Raw genomic sequence first — 25,294 nt, 5'->3', positions numbered from 1 at the left:
TTCCATGGGAGTTCAGCTTTATGTACCAAGCAGATCACTGGAGTAAGTGCAAGACTTTTAATAAATATGACTGGGTCTAAACTTGGGTGGCGGAGTGAGCTAAAGAATGATGATGGATTAAACCCAGATCTGTGACTGGGGTGTGTCTGACAAGTTTTGGCACTCTGTTCATCATCTCCTTGTGTTTCCTTTAAGTTAAATGTCACAAGTGGCCTGCAGCACACAATTAACTATCCACTGTAACAGTGCACACATGATTGCAGGCCTGCTACCCGTTAGCCGGGTTGTGACGTTTTAAACTTCAAATTCAACCTGTCAAAATATCCCTTCTTGATAAGCCAGATTAGGATGACTTTAAAAGGTGGGTTTTAGGTCTAGGAGTCCTAAGACTTGGTGTGTGGTATTTAAACGTGAAACATTTAAACATTTCCGTACCCTAAAAGCTAATTTTACAATAGCAGGGTTAACTGTTCCATAGGAAAGCATTGGGATACAATATTAGATGTAATATTCTTATCTCCATCTAGAAAACAATTGAAGAGTTAATTCTTTTAAAATATTTATTAGAATCCCAATTTATTGGTAAAGTTAGATTTGCAATCTATATTTGGAACTGGTACTTTTAGAAATGTTACCTGACAAAAGCCTCTATGGTGCACATTGCATAAGCATCCACCTGTCACCCAAGAACTGAGTAGCCCCCTCGATGAGATTTGGATTTGTTCCCTGAGCTGAGGAAAATGCTTTAGGTATGAGGAGGAGTTCTGTTTCCTTGGCAGTATGACAACATGGGCTGTGCCCAGGAACTTAATAAACTTCTATGAACCTACCCTGTTGCAGTCAGATCTACCGATCAGCTAGGCCGGCCCCGTTCCTTTGTCCCCCTAGCCAGTCAGGCACCTGCCACAGTGGGAGAGGAGATACCTCCAGAACTGGTTAAGTGACCACAGGGGAAGGGTTGCTCATTTCCCTGGCCACACCTCTGGGGTGTGAACAGGAGCTCTGTGCAGGGGAACAATGGTTTTGCAGTGTTGGTTTTAGGAAGATAAGGCTCTGTGGGATTTTGTAATAGTAAAACAGAAGAAGTGTGCAAAAGTGGATAGCTCTCCCTGGGAACCTTTACCCCATTGGTTAGGGAGTGGTCAGGAGTGCAACTTGGCATAAATATTGCATTCTCAGTACTCTCCTCAGAAGGCACCTGGACCTGTGGAAGATTCAGATACTGTATTGACGCCTGAAGACCTCAAGCAGCCTGGACCTGCTCTCTTTGAACCCAATATCCAAATGTGATTCCAAGAGTCATTTGGGTGACCATCTGTTGGAGTTACAGGGCTACAACAAGCTTCAAGAGGCATTTGTTCTGAGTTTCACCTGGAGCTGTTCTGGTCTCTCATGCTGGCCTCTGCTGGATCGAGTCCTGTCCTCTAAGTGATGTCCTAAGGGCCTGGACCCTTGGCCGGCATCGGAGAGTACTCCTCATGGCCTAACACGAAGGTCTGAGAATTCGATTTTTTTTCACCAAACTTTCTGCCCTGAGAACCAGCATAGGGACCAGAACAACATGCCACGTTGGTGTGCAGAGGGTGCGTCATTGCTGGGATTGAGTTTGTCACAGTTCCCCCTGTGTTCTTCTCTTTACATTTACGCTTCAACAGGAACACCGCGGTCCAGCATCTGATGACTTCCAGCCATCTTCAGCTGCAGTCTTGCCCCGCTGAGGAAATCCATGCTCCTGGAAAGTTTAGTCGTCCGAGTGTAGAAAGCCTCTGCCCTCATCTAATCATCATCAAGGATCTGTTTGGTTGTGAAACCTAAGGTTTTCTCACTCTATGCTTACCCGCCTTTATTGAGAGCTTTACCGGGACCTCAAACTTCGACTCTCCGTCATGGACAAACCCAGCTTAGCTACAGCCTACTTCCTTGCCACACTCGGGTTTTTCTGCTCCGTAAGTTTCCAAGTTTGAAGGTAACATTTTACTGGGATGAACTAGGTCCTTGTATCCATACCACGGTCCATTACAGCTGACCTTAAACCTTACCCTTTTCCATGTCAAATACATCAGGTGATCACAGTTGGCGTTTAATGTTTTCTGGCTCTTTTTTAAATACAAACTTTAAAAATTCATAACTCCGGTTTTATTTTTTGTTTTTTTTTGTCATTTCAGTGTCACACTATTTCATAAATATTACTATATTTTTCTAAATTGGTATGGGATTTTTCTGGTCTGTGCTGTAGCTACCAGAAGGTTTTAACTCCAGTTGAATTTAGGGATATCGTAGTTCACCTTGACCAGGATTGTGGTTGTCGGAGGAGGGTACCTATCCCCATACAATAGTGAGGTAATTGACATCAAAAGCTTTCATCTAGTTGACTTGGATGTAAAACAACTTGAAGAGGCTGTACATACAAAAATGATTACTCTATCACCGGTCTGCATGACTAACTCAACCAACAGTATTCTTCCTACAGTAAACTGCACTCTACCTACCTACAGTAAGTAAAACACTTACATGGCAATCTCATAAACTAGAACTCCCGGTAAACTTGCTGATAGTCTATTGCTACCTGCACAACTAGCCTGGAAAACAAAACAAGTTCTATAGATTGAAGCTAGGCAAACTTATAGACTCTAATTCCACTGAAGAACACTCTGGAACCTGCAGATCAATTGTGGATAAATTACTATTTATTACAACTCCTATTTTGAAACCATAAAGTAACGAGAACTAAACTCGACAACCTGGAAACAAAAATATCACCTGCTCAAACATGGGAGACCACTTCAAAACATGAAAATCTAAATAACGAAGAAACAAACAAAGCCATGTTAGTAGCATCAACAATAAAACACAAGTCTTCCAAGATACTTCTCACGGAGAAGAGCAGGCATGCTAAACAGTAGTACTATCTTATGTTTATAGTCGCATCTACCCGCTCTCCCGTCTAATCACAAAGGATATATAATCACGAATACCCAAACAGAGAAGATGCAGTTGTTAGTTGGTGCTCTTCAGAAGAATCTGCACCAGTATATAGCTCTTTAAGACATGTTCTCTCAGTGGGCATCAGGCTGAGACTTCAGGAACATTAAAAGTATCCTGCCCTCGTATTGGCTGCTGGAGCCAAGGTAGTATATAAAGCGCCCGTCCTTAGTCTCGGATAATACTCAAAACAGCATAAGGAGGTTCTGAACCGCATTTAACGTCTACAACCCCGATCTCAATTCACTTAGATGCAGACAACAAAAGATATCGTAAAGTTAGCTGGTCTAACTCCTTCTCCATCGAAGGGCTGGAGCTGGGTTGCCAAGAATGTAGGTGTAAATTCTAAAAATTGCTCCTAGTTCAGTTGATTATTCAAAGAACAAGAGGATAAGAAGCAGCAGCCATCTCAAACTAATTTCTTGGACTGATGCTGGACTCCATATATACTGGGCAGTGGTGAGGCATACAAATTCCTGACCTGGTGCATAGCACGACACCCAACCGAAGGTGTCAGAAGGTCCAACTGGTAGGAAAACCAAATACATTTGTGATGTATGAGGCTTGCCTTATACATCACAACCACCTTAGAGACTATCATTATACCCATAAACTTCTCCAGCTGCGCGCTTCAGGCTGTTAAACCAGACCAATCTTATCTCATCAATCCAGCTTTTTTCATCATGATGGTAAATATTTATTAACCCTCAATTAAGATGATGACCGAAAAGTAGTCTTTGACTTCCTAGAAGAAAACAAAGAACTGTTACTTAGGTGCTCAAGGCATGAGATGGTCATTGCCAGTGACTTTATCCTTCAATCAAGTGATGAATCCCAGCAAACACAATCTGTACATGCTGAAGAAGACCTCTTTAATATCAAGAACGCTGAAACTTGGTCAGCAAAATACTTAATTCACTTGGCCTTCAGTCCATACCAAATTTAGAATCTATTGGCCGATCTTCAAAATACACATCTGAGTTCCAGAGCAAAACTGCCAAGGTAGACTATATCTTTTTCTAATTAAAACATTTTTGGGTGTGGTATATCCCTTCACATAAAATGCAGAGATGTGGAACTCGCCATCATTTGGAAATCTGTCATCAGCATTTATGAGGAGATTTAAATTGAGCTCCATGGACCTTGAATAACCAAACACTTGGGAGCAGCGGACAGCTTCATGACGCTGCTGTATTACTTCGCAGAGCCTACTGTAGCTGTAGCCACTTGACCCAGAGTTATCTGGCCCCTACACCAGTTTCCGCAGCAGGCAAATGACACAGCCACTCTTGCAAAGTAGAGAACCTCTAAATCCTGGTTCATGCCCAGGGTAAAAGCAATAAAGACAGAGGTTTGTCCACTAACTAGAATCAATAAGAACACCAGCCCCACATCCAACAACATTATATGTCTAGCTAAACTAAAATACTTCCATAAAAGATTGTAGGAGCACAGTGGCTCCATCAATAGAGACTTTTAAGACAAAGTGACCAAGCCAAATTCCAACAGTTTGTAAATAACTTAGACAACCTCTATATGTGGCTCCAGGGTTACTAGGGGACATGCTATGCATACTGATGTGGTCTAAACACATCCAAACCTTATCCAGTCTTAAAGTGTATCCCACTGCAAGAGATGTGAATATCCCAGTTAGCTAAGCATGTATGAACTGATTAAATATCCACAGAAATATAATGTTATCCCCATCAACCAAATGAAATATTCACTCTGAACCTGCAGATGCTTTAGAGCCCGGGACCTATTGAGAACCCCGCTTAATTATATATGTCCAATACGGAGAGCTGGATGAAAAGACAATTTCTCTTATTTTCTTCAACATTTGAAATTGGATTAGTTTCAGACTCTTGAAAAGGCTACATTTTGCTACCAATATTTAAAAATGGTGACCGGCAAATTCTAAATGTAATGATTGCCTTATTTTATCCCTAGATGTACAAGTCAAAGCCCACGGTAAAATCCTTTTGAAGGAGTTAAAACAATGGGCCAGTGACAAGCACCTTATTGCATTTTTTCCGATCAGATTTCGGTTGAATGTAGCACAATAGACATCTTGACACAAACCTACATAGCACATACCTCTAGCAATAAATCTGGTTCTCAACTTTTTTGCCTGTTTCATAGTGTATTTGGTGTCTTTCGACAGAGTGGACCACAATATATTGTGTTCCATATAAGCAAAATAGGATATCCCAAAATCTGAGAGCCATGATCTTGCATCCAAAGGTGAGGCTTCACCGTGCATTGAATGAGCTTCACATTTACAACCAACAAAATAAGCTGAGAGCCAGAGATGCTGAAACTAAAATAATGATCATTGGGGGAAAGTAAATATCAAGCAAAACAGAGCTGAACTCTGAGTGACAGCACTTTGTTTCACGCTGCTTCAAACCACTATTTTCGACTATGGCTTTCTGATAAGGACTCCCAGGATATCAACTGGCAAATATCAAGCTGCAATGCTAGTCGTGGAATCCCTAAAGCCAGGTTGCTTTTATATCCCAAACACCGATGTCCAATCAAATTTCCAATGCTGCTGGATTCAATATAATGCAACATTTACTGTTAAGTCTTATTACTTCCAAATACACAAGAAAATCACAAACCAGTTTGGCATTTGTTTTAAGAAACCAGTAACCTGCATGCAGATTTACGTTCATAGCGCACAACTACAGCATCTAGAACGCCAAAGTAGACACCCAGAAGTACCACCTGCAGGAAATGAATAAAGTTAAGGAAGACCCTATAAATCCCCTACTACTAAGCAAAGCCATTGCAGATCTAGAACTCACTACAGAATAAACTAACATAGCCTCAAAAGCATCTCTCAAACTATCTAAAAGAGGCAGCTTCGGTTTATCTCACATGTCGTTGTCTCCACCACCTTCGTTTGTATCAAACCTGCTGATCTTCTCGCTGACGCGTGTAAGATGTCAACCATGCAACGCTGCCTGAGGGAAACATCAAACAAGTGAAAGAACAGAGCGTCATAAGAATGAGCTTTCTGTTGGTTCCATCAAAAGACATTAGGAGATGGTGGGCTAACTCTGCTCAGGAACCACAGCAACGTAGTCTGGTAAATTATCAAAATTAAACTATATTACACCTTTATGGTCTGGCTCCACAGCACATCTGTTGCCAGACACCTATGTGAGCATCACTAGGAAGGGGCTTTGGCTTCACGCCTATATTGGGAGCCTGGAGTACATGTTATAATTGGGCAGGAGTTGTGTGCTTCCACAAAGAAGTGCTTGCCCACAACACAGCTGTGATCATTTTGTTTATTCAGCTGCCTGAACTTGAATTTTCTAGGACCCACACATGACATTGTAGTCATGTAAATGTGTCTTAGATAATTAGAAAATGTATGGTGTTTTTCTCTGGCGGAAGCACAGATGGGAGGAGGGCACTAATTAACCTAAATGAACGTTTAGATTAGGTCTCACAGCACAACTGCACCTGACCTTTCAACATGCACCAATATTCTGCAATTCTTTGCTTACACACATATTCCTCTGCTATTTACTTGTGATGCTTCACATCACCAAACAACATTCCTTAAAAGCTAGACCTGCTGGAATTTCCAATGCTTGTTTTTGGCACTGTCCAAGCACTACAGAGGAAAGAAGTTAACTTTTAATGGAAATTTGTATAAAATGTGGACCTTTTAGTTTCAAGAAGGCCTAGAAGCCCATCTTAAATATTAAGGACCTACTGAGCACTGTTAGACAGCAAACTTCATATTGATATTATTTTTTAAATGAACTGCAGTATCTTGAAACTTATAGATAGAAGTGTTGTGGTATAGCATCACATGTAATCTACAAATGTAATTAATCGACAATATTTGTAAAAACAATATCTAGTTAAATTGATTATCACTGCCCTAAATGTTTTTCTTCTTTTTGCTGCCAGGAGATTGAGGATCAGAGTATCAGTGAAGACGGTAAAGGGAATCGAACATCATCAATGATTCTCAAGCCTGGACCGAAGGCCTCCAAGGTACTTCCAGACAGTGTGGAAGATTCACAAAGATTTGACTCAATGCAGCAAGACCACTTCCTGTCTTCCCCATTTCATGCAGCACAGCAATGTGCCATATATACTAGGGTATGGTGCATTTCTACTCTCCCTCAATGCTGGGGCCCTTGTTGCCACCAAGCATCCACACAGGCACCCTTGCACCAATGTGCCCGAGTAACAGACCGGATTGGTTTTGTGGAGGAAGTGGCACCTTCCTGTGCAAAAACAATCATCTGAAGCTTTTTTCTCCTGTGTGTGCTGCAGCATGCAACTCATGCAGAAGAGGAAGAAATTAGAAAGAAACCTATTTCTCCTTGCTGTGCTTCCCTTGGGAAGGTGTACCAATTTCAGATTCCCAAGTGTACTTGTCTTAGTAAATCTGGGAATGCATCATGATTCATAGGTGGATGAGTGGGAACATCCATGCTACACACATGGAATGCCTTCCCAGTTTAGGGCAAAATATGCAATGAGCTTAAAAGAAATGTGTAAATTATAAAAATGTTTTAAATAATATCAAATTCGAAAAATATCTGAATTGATAGAAAAATGCAATACTTGTAGAAAGAAGAACAATTTGCATGAATATTTAAAACATATAAAGGCTTAAGTAATGCAAGGCAACCTCATACTACTGTGCCTCGAGCTCCAGGTTATAAATGTCTGGGTGTATGCAGACGTTGAGGAGCCGTCTCATAGAGCAGATCGGGCCATCATGCCGGGAGGAAACTATGAGCCTCTTCTCTACTCCCGAAAATCACATCCTGAGTTGCCGGTAAATACTAAAGTGGTGATACAGTGCTGGAGAGAGGCTAGTAAACTCCTTGGCTGGATGGGTAAACTGACTAGTCGAACTCCGTTGTGGGTGGGTGATCCACTACACAAAGTGGTTTCCCTAACGGGCTTTAAGGGGTGGAACTTGATAGGCATTGAGTACTTGGGAGATGTCTGGAAAGGGGATACTTCCTTCACATTTGAGGAACTCCTTCAGGAGTATAATCTACACCAGACCCTGAGATACCATAATTTGAGACTAACACATTCACTCCGCACCCACATCCACAGTGGCGCTTCTGTTCCGGACTATTCCCCACTAGAGGATAAGATGCTACTAGACCCAATTCCCGCAAAGGCGACCTCCACGATATACCGTAAATTAATAAACAATGTACCCGAACTCCTAACGACCCTCAGAGAGGCATGGGTTCAAGACCTGGGAAGTATAGATGATGATGATGAGGAGTGGCAGGAGGCAACTCAGAGCCCAAGAGAGATTGCGGTTTGATCCAGATTTAGGTTGGTATGAGTTAAAGTACTACACCACACTTACTATCCTCGTACACACCTATACACCTGGGGCAAGGCCCCTACAGCATTGTGTGTTAGGGGATGCCAGCGAGAGGGAACGTTCCTACATATTTTATGGGAATGTCCGGAAATAGTCAGGTATTGACAAAGAGTCATGGATACTATGTCTAGGGTGGTGGGAGTGACGGCTCCTGGGGACGCTAAATGGCTTTCATTAATGATTAAAGGGGACTCCGACTGGAACAGATATGTGGGTATTTGGTTGGCTCTTGCAACGGGGATTGCTAAGCAAAACATTGCAGTGGGTGGGGGGCCCCTTTGCCCCCAACACTGGAAGAGTGGGGCGAGACCTTGACTGGTGTCAGAGGGCTGAGGAAGCCGTGTATAAGAGAAGGGGGTGTGCTAAGAAATGGGAAAGAGTATGGGCATCCTGCCAAAGATAAAGAGGGCTGTGCATGAGAGAATGACATGCAACAGCTGAAGTGGGGCAGAGTAGCAGTGGGTTGTGTGACCCGAGCCGTAACACTGGCCACACAAATTTATCATGGTATGTGGGCCTACCCTTAAACATTTTCATATGTTCTTCTAGTCTCCGGTTCCCTCATGCCTGTTATTTGTATTGATGTGAAGTATCAATCTCACCGGGTACCAATGCAAGCAGTTCATGTCAAGTATGGTCTTTTGGGAAATGTTAATAAAGTTTAAAAAAAAAAGAAATGCAAGGCAACTTCCATTTGAACTGCAAACTAATTAGTACAAAATTGTAAGTAAAACAAAATAAGCATATGGATTCAAGAATGCAGTGAGATTTATAAAATCACCAAAAACATCACGAGGAATTGTCTACAAGCAGTGGCCCATAGATATAAAATAATCTTCACAGAAATCGAAGAAAAAAAGGAATTTTTTTTTAAACAGATGCATGAACTTCTGCTCATCAGAGGCCTATGGTTTGCTGTGCCTTCCCACAACCAGCAAAGAATCTGGGTCACCTCCACAATCGGCAGAGACTCGGTCACCTCCACAACTACCATAGACTCTAGGTCACCTCCACAACCACCATAGACTCTAGGTCACCTCCACAACCATCAGAGACTCTAGGTCACCTCCACAACCACCATAGACTCTAGGTCACCTCCACAACCACCATAGACTCTAGGTCACCTCCACAACCATCAGAGACTCTGTCACCTCCACAACCACCATAGACTCTGGGTCACCTCCACAACCACTATAGACACTGGGTCACCACCACAACCAGCAGAGACTCAAGGTCACCTCCACAACCACCAGAGACTCTGTCACCTCCACAACCACCAGAGACTCTGTCACCTCCACAACCACCATAGACTCTGGGTCACCTCCACAACCACCAGAGACTGTCACCTCCACAACCACCAGAGACTCGGTCACCTCCACAACCACCAGAGACTCGGTCACCTCCACAACCACCAGAGACTCGGTCACCTCCACAACCACCAGAGACTCAAGGTCACCTCCACAACCACCAGAGACTCCAGGTCACCTCCACAACCACCAGAGACTCAAGGTCACCTCCACAACCACCATAGACTCTGGGTCATCTCCACAACCAGCAGAGACTCTCGGTCACCTCCACAGCTAGCAGAGACACTGGGTCACCACAATAATAATAATTGGTTGTGGCCCCAAGCCCTCTATACGCCAAGTCACCTGGGACATTTATGCTAGGACATATTATACTTCCATTATGCTACGCATGTCTTGATTATCTTATAGTGCCCTCAAGAAAAAGTTAAATACAAGAAATGTAAATCTAACTGTTCATGCTGCCTTTATATTCTGCTTCGTCCCTAGGTTCCTGTTGAAGGCCTTGCCATCGTGCACCAGTTCCCATTTTCCTCAGGCCTACAGAGGATGTCGGTTGTCACACAGGTGGTTGGGGGTGACCAGTGTCTGGCCTTCATGAAAGGAGCACCAGAGAAGGTGATCAGCTTCTGCAGACCTGAGACAGGTATTCAGAGACATGGAGTAAAGAAAACTCTACATTGAGCATTTATAACATTAGGAAACCTTGTAGGGTTCTCTGGTCTCTGCTATATAAGTAGATGTGAAGGCCCTTGTGAGCATCTTTATAAATGATAAATATTATGCAGATTTGTGAATGTTTTTTCTTATAATATGTAACCCGTAATAAATTGTAGGGAGAAATATTGAAAATGAAATATATTCTTTCTCCCTTCGAAATATCTCCTGCATGTTTACAGTTGGTAAACCGCATTATAAATCGCAAGAAATGAAGGATAAACGTTATGTACAAATTATACTGTGGAACGATAACATCCTGTCAACATATTGCTTTATAGGCCCAGAACACGATTTATTTAAAGTTTAGAACACGCATTGGCAAAGACAATATTTCAGCATATGTCACAGAAATTAAAAGGAAAACAAATAAAATATATTGCCATCTAAACATGATCCCTGAGAAAAAAAGAGAAGATGGGTAGTAGTGGTCCCTGAAAGAGAAGAAACCGCACAATCAATCTGTAATATGTAATTGCTAACCAAATAAATGTGAATAAATCATTCAATATAGTCTGGTTGTTGTGCTAGAGTAGCTTGAAACACCTACTACCCAGAGGTGCTATTAGCATGGTATGAACATGACACCTTTTGGATTGCAATTAAAATGAGAACCTTAAAACAACTTGCAGATACAGCTGTTTGATTAGTGATGTTGTTTTAATTAACGCGCCTCACAGCTTCACAATGCATTTTTTAAATAATTTTTGAGGGAGGCAAGAATAGATTCCCACCTAAACAAGCAGCACTCAAATCACAGGCAGCTACAAGTTTACAGTGTCAAACTAGGCCTGGGTGGTGAACTCTGCTCCGTTTGCAGAGTGTACTGCACTCCACGTTCCAAGGTGCTCGCGGAGTGCAGAAAATTCCACTCCACGTAGATCAGCGGAGTTTTTTCCCTGCTCGCGAATGGTAAGTTGGTGAGCGCGAGCTGCAGCTCAGGTAGAATTTCTACCCGAGCGGCAGAAAAACCAGCACGAACAACAGTTCGCACAGCACTCTGCCACTTGCGGAACTTCGCAGAGTTTTCATGTATCTTCGCAGAGTTATGTGTAGCAAAACTACGCCCAGGCCTGACTTTAACCCCTTGAAAAGGAGATAGGAAGTGAATATCAACATCTAACTGGCACCTGAAGTGCATGAAAACTGTATATATAGCCAAACTTTGAATTAGCTTTGCCATTGAAGAGAAATGAGCTATTTTAAAGTGAATGTTCAGTCAGTATAAGAGGATGGAATCAGTGGTAAGGTGGGCTGACCCATTACTCCATGCGTTATGCTCTAAACATGATTGACAGTTTAAAACACTAATTGAAGAAGCCCACTGGCCCAACCACACACACTATATACAATGTAGAAGATCACATTTGAATGGCAAAATAAAGACCTTTGTGATAATGGCAATAAGCAGAGTTCAAACCGTTCCAGAAAATTCAAAAGCCTTTCTATTGCAATTGAATGTTAGAGGGAATTTGAAACCTCAGAATAAATGGGTTTCTATAGTGCGGCAACGATTCTGGAAATGATGAATTACCTTATAGATGGGGATTCATAGAAAGAAGTACTGAAGGGCAAGATGTGTGGCACACCATAGGTTTTTTCCATGGGGCCCTAGGGAAACATTGCAAGTAAATAAAGGTACAGAACAGACTGGAAAAAAACATGTACAGTAAAACAAGGGGTTGCCCTTAAATTGGACGTACCCAGGTTGAGCATGTGAGTGATATATTCAAAGCAAGGGAAGCAACATATGAAACAAGCAGACATATTCTGCACACTCTCGAACAAACAAAGCTCTCCATTCAGGGTGTGTCATCAGTACATGTACCTTGAAACCTCTGTAGAAAATCTCTCAGTACTATCTGAGAACTGGAGATACTAATGTGTTGCTGACTCCACATGTGCTGTTGATGACTGTGCCACCTGTCCGCATTGAAAGGGCATGCATTGCCATCTTCCTTGTTCTCAGCAGAGGGTGCAGGAGGCAGAAGACAAGGCAGTGAGGTTTCCATCCACAACCAACTGCCAGCCTGTAACCCTGATTCTCATTGGCAGGGTGAACACAGTCACTGCCTCTCCCTGTAGTCATCAAAAGCCCATGGTCATATTTGACCAACTGTGTGGCTGTGGAAATGGTTGTGGATAAAAAGAGGACTCGTATAAATTAATGATGACCAGAACTCAACAACATAGTTTGGTAGCTGTGCCAACACACTGATTTTATTTCCATATTGCTTTAAGTTTAAGCTTTGCCTTATGTTATGACTTTGACTTCACTGGTAATTCATGTTGCTTCACCACACTCTGAACATAATCCCCTTTTGAATTGAGAGTTTCTCAATATAGAGATGTAGTCTTTTTGATCCAGCAGATCAGGAAATGCCCCTGGTTATATGGAGCAGGTATTGCCACCACTTTCAACTATATACCTGTGATTGACTGCAACAAGTGCACTGGACACACTTGGTATACACCTTCTACTAGCTGAGGTAATCCATCATCTTACATTATTTACTATGCTGGTCACAGCCCCTTTTCCACTGCTGGTATAAGCCCAAATGCTTAAAGTCACATATAGCTAGACGGAATTCTGGCAATTCTTCTGATCGGATGACATCTTACATGATGCTCAGTGGGGACTCTGACCTAATTGTAGCTCCGAGGAAGTCACTCTACTCATCCTAGACCATCTCCTGGTGGCTACTGATGTTGCACCGTGCCCTGAGTTTATTAGATATTTCCACTGTATTGGACACTGTTTTGAATAAGGGTGGCCGGAATTTGCGTAGTTGCGATACACAAAGTTCAGCGAAACCATAAAAAATCTCAGCGAGCTACGCAGAATTTTGCGAGCATGCGGAATTGGTTTTTCCGCCCATTCACAATGCGTTTTTCCTGTTTGGGGACACGGTTTGCGTGCTCAGGTGGAAATATCTTGCGAACTTGCTCATGCGGTCGCCAATTGGCCCGGCCATCTTGTTTCACTTGTCCCGCCCTGCTCGCGATGCGTGTTTCCTGTTTGCAACCGCTGATGTCCGATGGCACGTCAGAATGACGTGTTTGCGATCACAAAATCTCGTGGCGCACACAAACGGATAGGAAAACTCGTCGGCAAACACAGGGATCCCGGTAAGTCACTACCGCGTACGCAAACATGCATTTTGAAAGCACGAACAAGGAAAAAATTCCGCTACGCCACGGTTTGCAGAATTTTCAGCAATTCACGTTCTCCGCGAAACGCATAATTGCCAAAATGCCGCAAGTGGAACGGAAGTTACCACGAAGGCCTAGTTTTGAACATAAAATTCCTGTAAAATAACTTGCCATCTATGGAAACCTAATAATAGAATGAGTCTCTTTTCTGTCCTAAAGATGCTAGCAAGTTGTCCTTTCTATCCCCTTATGACCTGAAATGGTGTGGTCTCACTAAGGGCGGTGCTCTTTCATCACACTTGTTTAAGCTGTAGATTTGCTCCCTTCCTGATCTCCTCTCTTCTTTTGGCCTCTCTCACTCCTACACAGAAGATTCTCATAGCCTATTTATGACTTTTTCTTATAACACTGTCTTTCTGCTGTCAGGAACTGGATGGGGACTTGTTGGCCTCTGACAGACACTGATAAAACAGAGATTCAGATCATAAGTAGACCGGAACACTTTGGTGCTTGTCCACCAAGTGTTGTTTCCATAGAGTCTCACGAGAAGAGCCTGCACATGCTATAGGAGCTTGCTTCGTCCTGTGTTGTTTCTTCTGCCTGAGTGGTGTTGCCACCTCATCAGCTAGTGCTAGAATGACTGTCCTATCCTTTGTTTGGCATCAATTGTTCTCTAGTTTTTGAGCTTCTGTCCTTTCAGACCCAGGGTGTGCATTTGGCTATGGTGATTCCTCATTAATCATCAGTACCTCTAAGAAAGAGTCTCAGCACTGGCTAGTGTGACTACCTCAATCCATGCCATTGGGGACACTGTCTCTAGTCCTGAAATGCATCCCTGCAAATCATTGATTCCATGTGTGCTAGTCTAGTTAGTTGGAAGACTACAACAAACAGACAGGCAAGATGGCCGCCCGGTAGGAGCCCCTATCCGGAGCTCCCAGTGCTCGGGATCCCTATTTTGGATTTATCCCCAAAAAGCACCCATCTCCTTGCACATAAACAACCACGAGTAACTGGCTTATTATACCGAGTAACTGGATTGGCCTCAAAAGTAACTGGAGTGCAAATCAACATTGTGCCAGACACCTTACCTGCGGCACCGGCGGCTGGGACCCCTGTGACTACTATCGGAGCATAGACAGAAGACGAGAACTGCAGTGAGAACTAAACAGAACCTATGCAAGTAACGGGATTTAATACTGGACTGCACTTACCTATCTTCGGAGGTCCTGCAGAGTCCTGTGAGCACCCACTCCTCCACCGGGCTGCTTCTGGACGGTTGCGGAGACCGGGACGGCTGGTAGGAGTCCGCCGGAGACTGCTGAGGATCGCGCACACGTTTGGGATGCCTTCGCCTGGTGTCCCCCCCCACCACCACCGGGCTGCTGCGGGACACTGTTGACACCCCCATCTGCATCGGTTGGTGCTCGGGCGGGACGGCTGGAGCACCGGGACATACAGGGCGTGCTGGGTCCCGTGAACACCCCCACCTCCACCGGGCTGGCCCTGGCTCTGGACTCAGGCGGTGACCGAGACGGATGGACGGAGCCTGCCGGAGGGTAGCACAGACGCCCGGGAGGCTCGCGCGTCGCCTGGTGCCCCCCCTCCCCCTCCTCGACTGGCTGCTGCGGGTTAGTGAGGGACGGACCCCCTCGCCCTCGGCTGGTTACTGCAGGTCACTGGGATCGAGATTCCAAGGTGGAGCACGGGGACAGACGGTGTCTCGCCGCACGGAGCAGATTAGGAGCCACGAGACAGACTTGGCAGTGCCCCGTTGCACGGAGCTGGCTGATAGTACCGGTGAGTGAAGTGCAGGGTCTCGCCTCGAGGAGCTTTCTGGGGCTCTCAGCTATCCCGGCCCCCGGTCTCTCCCATCTACTGTCTGGCTTCCCGCCTGCACTGGGAGTCCGGACCGGGGTGGGGCGCCGGAGCAGACGGACTTGGCAGAGTCTCGCCTCGAGGAGCTCGGGAGGGGGGGGCTTCACAGCGAGCCGGGCCCCTTAGCTCTCCTGACTCCGCCTGACTGGGAGATCGCTGGCACTGGGGACCAAGACCCTGGGGATCGCCGGACCTGTCTGTACAGTGGCTCGCCTCTGGGAGCTTTTTTCTCTGGGGCTCACTGTGTGTTACATTATCCTGGGAGCCTGAAGTTTTTAAGGTACTGGCATGCAAATCACTATTTTATCACCCATGCCGGCTTTTCATTCTCTGCCCGGAACTTTTTAAAACTTTCAAACTTTCAAAACTTCACGGGCATAACGGTCTTTTCTCTCTCCACTCCCCATTGTCTAAAATGGCGGGGGCCATTAACTGCTGCAATAAATCGCCGCCACTGCCCACTGATGACCAGGAGGCAGCATACCAACGCGGTCAGGGGTCATCAAAACGGAGATAAGGCTCTTTCCACCCGACCGAGCAACATAGAAGTTGGTCTTCTCCTCCCCATCTAGCAACATAGAAGCTGGACCAACCCGACTGCCCCAGAGTAGAAAGGGAAACTTAACCCTATAAATACCAACAATAACAGACAAAGGACTACCACTCTTGTCTCCCTATATTCCATTTTGGCGGCCATCTTAGACTAGTCCTCAACTTTGGTGGCCATCTTAGACTAGTCATCCTCATTAAACTGCCCATACCTCCGCGGCGGAGACGTGGGCTGTTGCGCTGGTTGAGCAGGGATCACTAGTGAAGCAGTGCCTCATATATTTGCATCATATGTTTACACGCAAGATTATTAGGATAGGGTGTTTGCATTGACTTCTACAGCATACACTTTGGCCGCACACTAGTGTCACTTTCATTCCATGCAACCGGCGATTACTGGGCACCCTCCCACACCTACCGACTCCATCACCCCAACATGGAGCTCATCGGCAAGCACACATACAGAATCAACTACCCACCCGCACTCACCAAAAAAGCAGCTAAACGCTTTAAACGCAACTTACTGAGGTCCCACCCTGAAATACCCTTTGCAGACACCTACTACTCACCGGTCAATGGTGCCGTAAACATTGATATCATCTTCCACACCGCACGCAGAGCTCAATGGAGAAAAATGTTCCTCTCTTTACTCACCATATCCAATTCCAGGAAATCCGCTCATGGCCAAACACTCCATCACACCATCCCAACTCTTGCCAGGCAGAACCTCCATCACTATCTATAACAACGGGATTGTCCTAATCCAATCCACAGAAAGGAACCTGGAACTACTAGACAACCTGTTCCCCACTTTCGTACAGCACCTCTCCAATCCACGGATCACACTCAGTCCGATCACCGACATCACAGCCCTCAACCATAACGATGCTAACCCAACTCAGTCCCTAAACGACACGCACCTCTCCTCCACCACCGGCACCGTCGTCATCCACCCACCTACTGCAACCACTTCACACTCCTCAATCACAGACTTAGATCTCTCCCCGACATACACCAGCCGCACCCCCGCCCATCCCACCAACACCCTGACCTCCATTCATACCACTCCCATTCCTCTCTCCCCTGACAACACAGCCCCCAACGACAACGCCTCTAACCTACCTCAGCCCCAAATGACCGCGCACCTCTCCTCTACCACCGGCACCTTAGTCTTACACCCACCTACGGTTGATACCTCACACCCCTCAATCACAGACGCAGTTATGTCACCCACATACACCAACCGTACCCCCTCCCCCCTTTCACAAGCCCACATTCCCATTCTTTTCACCCATGACACCACAGCTCCCACCCACAATCCAACCAACCGAGTTCAGCACCATACCGACACGCACACAGACAAACCCCACCCCTTATCCCCCCCAACCACACTGAGCACGCCTATAGCAACTCGACTCCGCAAAAAAGAACCACATACACTTACACTTCCCCTCCCATCCTCACCCCCCATTACCCTACACACGCCCCCATCACCACTAACACACGCCCATCCTCCACCATGCACTCGCCACCTACCACCAATACCCTCCTCCATACTATGCCATCCGCCCACAACACTCCAATACCCACCTCCAACACAAATCCCACACTAGACTACGTTATGGCCTCCAGCTCAAAGAAGACATCCACATCATCAAACAACTACTCTGCTCGCATTCCAGTCACTCCTCACCCACCACCCTCCTCAAGCTCAAACAAGACATTCACATCATCAAACAATTACTCTGCACACACCCCAGACACCCCGCACCCGCCTTCACCAGCACCACCCTTCCTAACAGGACCTCCACTTGGTTGGCTGACTCGCACACTCAACGCCCCCCGCACTGGACCTCAATCCCTGTTCGCAATCGGGAAAACCGTCCCCATCGCTCCTGCAACACACTATCGGACCTCGACACAGTTACCCTCCTCCGCTCCTACGACCCAGCTCCCCTTAACAATATACCCTCCACACTCCGCGCCATTCCAACGATTCATCCAAATCCCCTTAGACCCCCCACGCAAAACAACAGAATTTCTATCCTTAGTAACCTGAGAAAAGTCCCCCTCTCTCTAGAACCCCCTTCCACCCTCGACACACCCCGTCTCAAATGCACCCTCCTCAACTGCAGATCGGCCTCTAGGCACTCCTCTGCAATCGCTGATCTCATCTTATCACTGGACCTTGACCTAATCATCATGACTGAAACCTGGCTAACTGAATCTTCTACACCCATATTGGACATACTGGTTCCCCCCAACTACCACATCACCAGACTAGACAGGGTTGGTCAAAAAGGTGGGGGAATCGCATGCATACACAAGAGTAACCTCTCTGTCTTGAAAGTAACCTCTCCCTCCCTACCCTCCCCAACCTCCTGTGAATACATTTGCCTTGATATTATCAGTGAGGGCAAACCGATATGCTCTCTTCACGGCATTTACCACCCACCAGGGGACAACTTTACCTTCTCGCAACAAATCATGGACCTGATCACAACCAATTCAGGGCGACAACTCACACAAATATACCTTGGTGACTTCAACCTTCACTGGAACGATCATAATGACGCGGTGGTAAATAGTCTCAAAAACTTCCTCGATTCCCTTGACCTCACCCAAATATGCAACAGCCCGACCCACGAGAAAGGCTCTATCATCGACCTTGTCATCTCCAAAGAGGACTCTATCCAACTCGAATCTATCCAACCCTGTGACTGGTCAGATCATCACATTGTCACGTTCTTCATCAACGAAAAAGTCAAATCTAACCCGGTTCAATCCATCAAGCCCAAAGTCTGGAAAAGAGACCTGAAAAAACTCAACCCAAACTCTCTACCCCCCAACAGCTGCAATATATTACTTCCTCCCACTGGCGTTGCGGATGTCCAATCCTTGACGGATCACTATCTCAACGCTATGACCTCCTTAGTTAACGAAGCTACACCTATGCAGCTAAAAAGAGCATCCACAAAAATGTCCAATCCTTGGTACGACGGGAGTCTCAATGACGATAGACGGGACATGCGAATGGCAGAGCGCACTTGGAGATCAGCTCCCTCCGCACTGCACTTAAAAACGCTGAAGAAAAAGAGAAATGCCTACTTCAGGAAAATAAAACGCTCAAAATCAGATTTCTTCAGCCGTCCGCTCGACCAAGCCAAAAATCGTTCGAGAAAGCTGTTTGAGCTAATCAGAACACAATCCAAGGAACAACCCCAACCACTCAGCACCCTGGGCGAAGCACCCTCCTGCGAAGACTTCGCTTCTTTCTTTATCCAAAAAACAGACAACATAAAGAACGATCTCCTCATTGACGTAAGTCTCTACCCCAAACCCCTCTGCACAGCACCCACTGAACTAAAAAACCATGCTACATGGTCACCTTTGCCACCTACTCGGAAGAAGAAATTGGTAGACTGCTCAGAACTGTGAAACTAGCCAACCACCTCACGGACCCCCTTCCTGCCAACGCGGTCAAAGACCTGACCCCGTCGCTCCTCCCACTCTGGACTAAAATCATCAACAGCTCACTTCAACAAGGGACCATCCCCGACTCCCTCAAAGTTGGGCAAGTCACACCTCTACTAAAGAAACCTACAGCCGACCTCTCTGATCTAAATAATTACTGTCCCATTACCAATATTCCGACTCTTGCCAAATTGCTGGAAAAATGCGCACAAACTCAATTGACTAGACACATTAATCAGTTTGATCTACTCAACCCTCATCAATCAGGCTTCAGAGCAGACCACAGTACAGAAACGGCTATGATTCACATAATTGACGACGCCCTCCAAATCCTGGATCAAAACGATACCTGCCTCCTTATCCTTCTTGATCTCTCTTCTGCATTTGACACCGTCAAACATGAGAACTTACTCGAGCTCTTAAACACAAGAATGGGTATATCTGGAACTGTGCTCAAGTGGTTCACGTCCTTTCTACACAACAGAACGCAGAAATTCAAGAGTAACAACTTGATGTCTTCTCCAATACCGGTATCGCTAGGCGTCCCACAAGGATCCTCCCTATCCCCAACTTTGTGTAACCTAGTGATGGAACCTCTCACCACCTTGCTACAAGCATCCAATGTCCAATTCCACATGAACGCCGATGACACCCAACTTTATCTCAAATTACAATCACCCAAAGACATTATGCTCTTGAACTCAACGATCAGAAGCACCCAATCATGGCTGGCCGCTAATCATCTCAAACTCAATGCTCTTAAAACAGAGTTCCTCTTGATCTCACCTCCTGCGAAGATCACTACCACTCAAATCTGGCTTAAACACCTAACCGCACTCAATGTGCATCCCACCATCGTGGACTCAGCAAAATCTCTAGGCATAACACTTGACACCAACCTCAACATGCAGGAACACATCAACAAAGCAACTAAGGGGGTGAACTACCAGATTAATATCTTAAGGAAAATCAAACCCTTCCTTCCAGCCAAAGATTTCCAAACTGCGGTACAAGCTCTAGTCATCCCTCGAATAGATTACGGCAGCATCGCCCTCTGTGGTCTCCCCCTAACTACCACGGCACCCATAAGAGCTTCTCTAAACGCCGCAGCGAGACTCATCACCGGATAAAAAAAAACACTCACACATTTCACCTGACCTGAGAGCCCTGAACTGGCTGCCTTTTGAAGCCAGAATACATCTGAAAATCGCCTGCATCACGCACAAGGCTGTCCACCTGAGCTCACCCGGATATCTCGCCCAGAAGCTGACGATTTCCGGAGGCTCTAGAAGCACTAGAGGCACAAACAATCTCCTGCTAAAGCCCCAAAGATTCCGCAAGGAAAAAACGTATAAACGCTCCTTCTCAGGAATGGCACCCAGGATTTGGAACTCACTCCCCCCTGAAATCAGGCTCATCTCCTCTACCATACTTTTTAAGAAAGAATTAAAAGCTATCCTCATGGCTAAATACACTTGAATTATTACTGGGGATGATTTTACAGTCGCTGTACCAATCAGTTCTACTGATCTTTTCTGCATTTTTGTATGACTCGTGTTATTGACCTGCCTGAGTGTTTACGCTATCAACTATTTGTACTTGTTTCATTATTGATGTATCTGGCTGACTATGCTCCCACATGTACCTTCCCCACCCCTATTGTTGTTTACTCTCACGCTGTTCCTTTCGTCTGTAAAGCGCTCTGATATCTGCAAAGATCTTGTTCGCGCTATATAAAACTTTCAAAATAAATAAATAAAATAAATAGGAAGGCTATTGCATAAGTCCATGAACTGCCGAGTACGGATCCAGGTCTCCAGGAAAGTCTCCAGGAAGCGCTCCGCATTTCCCGCCTCCAATCGTTCCGGTACTCCCAGGACCGTGATGTTACTCCGACGGGCCCTACCTTCCGCGTCCTCAGATCTTCTCTCCAGTGCTCGGGTAGTGGATGTAAGTTGCGCAACTGACTTTTGCAAGGAGGCCACCTCACTTTGCAATTGGGTAATATTACCCTCCGCATATGAAACTTTGTCCGCCACCTTGCGGAGGTCCGTTCGGAGTAGATTAACATCTATGGATACAGTCTCTATCTGTCTCTCCAGGGCAGAATGGGATCCCTGAATAGCCTTCAAGATCTCCGCTCGGGACGGCTCTGCTGGACTATTCCCACCGTCCTCTGGATCAGTCTGCCGTGTAATCCTCTGTGATGGCAGACGTGGAGTAGTATACTGCACTATGGTGTTAGGTTGGGAGGACTTCGAGGACCTGTCCTTGCGGGACGCCATCAGGAAAGGCAGACCGTGCACCTTTCCAATCTGTTCCAGGGGGATCCCCCCAGGCACCACCGGCGAGATATGGAGGGTCAAAGGCAGGAGCAGCAGGTATGATGGGATCGCGCCAGGTAGCGTCAGAGCAGTGCAACGCAGAGGGTGTCCAAACCAAGCAGGGGATTAGGTGGAAGAACCCTTGCCGGGGAGTCAGCTTCCCTCCTCGCAATATAGGTGTACCTGTAGAGGCAGGAGTACGGCACCTCCAGCAGCGACGAGCAAATGGGCGGCCAGCAGTCCACGGTGCACCCAAAGGGTCAGACAGTTGGGCCCCAGGGGGCCCGGCCGAGGCAGATCAGCAGGCTCCTTCGTCAACCAGGGCGCGCCCCACCTCCAAGGGGCAGCAGTACGACTCACAAGGCCCCAGTGGCGCCCCTGCAGAGGAGTGCAGAGCAACAGTGTATTGCGAGCTAAAGGTCCGTGCATGCTGTATATCGCTGCGGGGTGAGGAAGAAATTGCCTCGGCACTCGAACAAGATGGCGGACGAGTGGGGGAGGGGCGTGTCCCCCAGAGCGCCGCACCACGGGCCTCTGCAGGTTCCACAGTCAAGGTAAGCCCCTCATGTAAAATCCGATGCAGGCAATTATCCGGGGGAGGGGGCCGGCGCCGCGTCCTCTGCAAGCTCCGGCAAGCCGGGGCAGCCCAGCAAGGCCGCCCGGCAACTTCAGGACAGGCCCACACGGTCGCCGCCTCTGACAAGGGCCGAGGCGACCCCAGGACCGCAGTGCCGGCGCCGCCTCCGCGAGTCTCGGGATCAGTCAGGCACTCACCTGGGGCAACGATCCTCGATCCGAGGCTCCACTTTAGGACGTCGGCAGGGGGAGGGGGCGGGCGCCGCGGCTTCACCGCATCGGCCGGCGTGGACCGCCGAGGCCCCCGGCAGCCGCCAACCGCTCCCACAAGTTCTATCAGGCGCAGCTCTCAGCAAGAGGAGGCCCGCTCAGGACGCACTCGGCTCCGGATCTTCGAGACGCCACACCTAGGCGGGCCACCCGCACCACCGCACTCTAGCATAGGCCCGGACCACGGGCTCGCGTAGTTCGGCCGGAGCCTCCGGTCGCCAGCAAGATGTCAGGGGCTGTTTTGCGGGGGTTCCACGGGTCGCCCCCTCAATGTGGGGGTCCCGTACGATTCAGGGAAACCTCCGGTCCACCTCCACTCGAATCGACAGCCCAGGCAGTATTTTATCGCAGGATTAACGGGTCCTCAGGACGTAGCTGGTGGAGCTCACGTCCTGTCGGCCATGCTGCTTGGCCACGCCCCCCCAGCGCAAGTTATAGTTAACTCCGGTAGCTATAACAGCTGAACTTCTGTTTTTGTACAAGTTAAATGTCAGCCTACCTATAAAGTCCCTGTGATCTTTGCTTTTTTTGTGTGAATTACTAAGGTTTGTTAAGCTTTTTTACTAGCAGTTATGTTAGCAGAGTGGTGGAAAAAGGGGGCTGGGCCTCAAACCAGCTCTCATGAATTCTGCTGCGTAGGACTTATAGGAGGAACCAGTGGGGCTTCTTGGCCCACAATGTCCCTCAGGAGTAAAGTGGACTTCATTCCCCAACCAGTAGTGCGCCAGGAGGTGCGTTTGCAGAGTGGTGGAGAAAGGGTGGCGTGGTCTCCGACCACCTCTCAGCAATCCCATTGTGTGGGGCTTACTGGAGGTAAAAGGTAAGCTAGTTGGCCTTATGATGTTATTGCCTCAATAGCACCATTCATTACTGAAGCAATAACATTGTGAGGGCAATTCCATGAAAGAACAACAACTAATGGCATATTGACTCTCTAATGGCTGCCCTGTATGACAGCACATTGGAGGTAACCTAATATGATTTGAAAATCAACCAATGGGAGTGGTCTTATACCTTTTTAAAAGGACGCTAACATGAAATTTTAAGTGCAATACCCACATTGAAAAAGGTGATGACGCAGAAACGCGCCTGTTGGGCAATAAAATGGATTTTCACAGACCCGTGAATGCTCCGTTTTCTCCTTGTAAATGTAACTGTCCAGCATTTGTAAAGTGTAAACAATTACCCGAACGTGTCAAGGCGCTGGGGGTCAACGGGAAGATTAAGCAAGCTATTGCCCAGAGTCACATGGTGCAGGGCTGATCTGCAGCCGGTGCCGGGGATCGAAACGTGTTGAACTCCGTGTGGGAGTTTGGTGAATAATTTATTATGTGCAGGCACTAGCACACCTTAGGCACCCGTTTCAAGGAGTTCGACAGTTACGAGTGGAAATTGGTGTGAAACAATTATTATACTGCCAGAACCGCTGCATGCCTAATTGAGGAGTTGTCTGCCTTTGAAGGAACATTACCATAATGTCTAGACAGGATTACTATAATCTACGTCTTTAGGTCTCCTCACAGATACTGGTGTTTGTGGCATTGAGGGACTGGGAGTAAGACCACTCCTAACAAACATTGGGTTTGCAAACATCAAAGTCTATGCGGAATGGAAACTTAATACACATCTGTTACTTACTTTATAAATGGTGATACTGAAGCAATAACATCGTACGGGCAATGCTAAGAGGGAACAACTAATGGCATATTCACACTGTAATGGCTACTGTGTATGATTGCACATTGGAGGTAACCTAATGTGATTTTGAAAATCAACCAATGGGAGTGGTCTTATACCTTTTGAAAAGACGCTAACATGACATTTTAAGTGCAATACCAACATTGAAAAAGTCGAGGACGCCAAAACGCGTCTGTTGGGCAATAAAATGGATTTTCACAGACCTGCGAGTGCTCAGTTTTCTCCTTGTGGGAGTTTGGTGAATAATATATCATTTTTATTGCAGAGGGGTGGAAGCCACTTTATAGTTAGGGTTCCAACATACCATACCCCTATATAGGGTCAAAGAAGGCCTTTGGTTTGGCTCTGTTCGTCTACTAGTCTCTCTGAATGTCATTTATTCTCTGCTTCCACCCACACAGCATATTGAGAATTGTAACTTAAAATATGACTTTACCATTAAAGATTTAAAATTGTTATTAATTTGAGTCTAAATCGTATGGGCCATATGTATCAAAATCCTCATTTGCGATTCTCAAATAGCGATTTTTTGCGAATCGTTATTTGAGAATAGCAAAATGCTATGTATGTAGGATTTGCTATACATTTTGTAAATCCTACAAATTCCTTAATTGCGAATCTCAAATTGCGATTCGCAATTATGGAATACCTCCCCATTCATTCCTAAGGGCCTAGAGGCCCATAGGAATGAATGGGAAGACATTCTCAATTTGCGATTAGCAATTAGAGAATCGCAAATTGAGAATGCAATTTCAAGGGAGCAATGGCGTCAAAAGGACACCCTGTTGCACCCCTGAAATAAGCATGGTTGCACATGTGGCGCAGGTGCTTCACATTTCACTTTAAAAAATGAAAAAAATTGCATTTTTCAAAGAAATCGCAAATTACCACCAACTTGAAGTTGGTGGTAATTTGCGATTCCTTAAGGCCAAATTGCACTTTTTTGGTGCTTCTTACATTGCATTTAAGGAATCGTA

At 46.2% G+C, this 25,294-nt stretch overlaps 1 protein-coding gene and 1 long non-coding RNA gene across 2 annotated transcripts in view; one reads left to right on the top strand and one right to left on the bottom strand.

Annotated features, from left to right (window-relative positions):
- Positions 1–25,294, top strand: part of LOC144792837 (putative cation-transporting ATPase 13A4) — a 289,798-nt gene that overhangs the window by 173,220 nt on the left and 91,284 nt on the right. Inside the window, exons 15-16 of the mRNA XM_078668035.1 lie at positions 6,916–7,002; positions 10,168–10,324. Of these exons, the coding sequence (XP_078524161.1) occupies positions 6,916–7,002; positions 10,168–10,324 (244 nt within the window). The remainder of the gene's footprint in view (positions 1–6,915; positions 7,003–10,167; positions 10,325–25,294) is intronic.
- The window catches only part of LOC144792839 (uncharacterized), a 202,801-nt gene that overhangs the window by 159,145 nt on the left and 18,362 nt on the right, over positions 1–25,294 (bottom strand). The gene's annotated exons all lie outside the window — the stretch shown is intronic.

This window comes from Lissotriton helveticus, chromosome 11 (genome assembly GCF_964261635.1).
Source record: "Lissotriton helveticus chromosome 11, aLisHel1.1, whole genome shotgun sequence".
In the NCBI taxonomy this organism is placed as follows: Eukaryota; Metazoa; Chordata; class Amphibia; order Caudata; family Salamandridae; genus Lissotriton; species Lissotriton helveticus.
The sequence above is the reverse complement of the archived record's forward strand: the minus strand, read 5'-3'. Positions and strand labels throughout refer to the sequence as shown.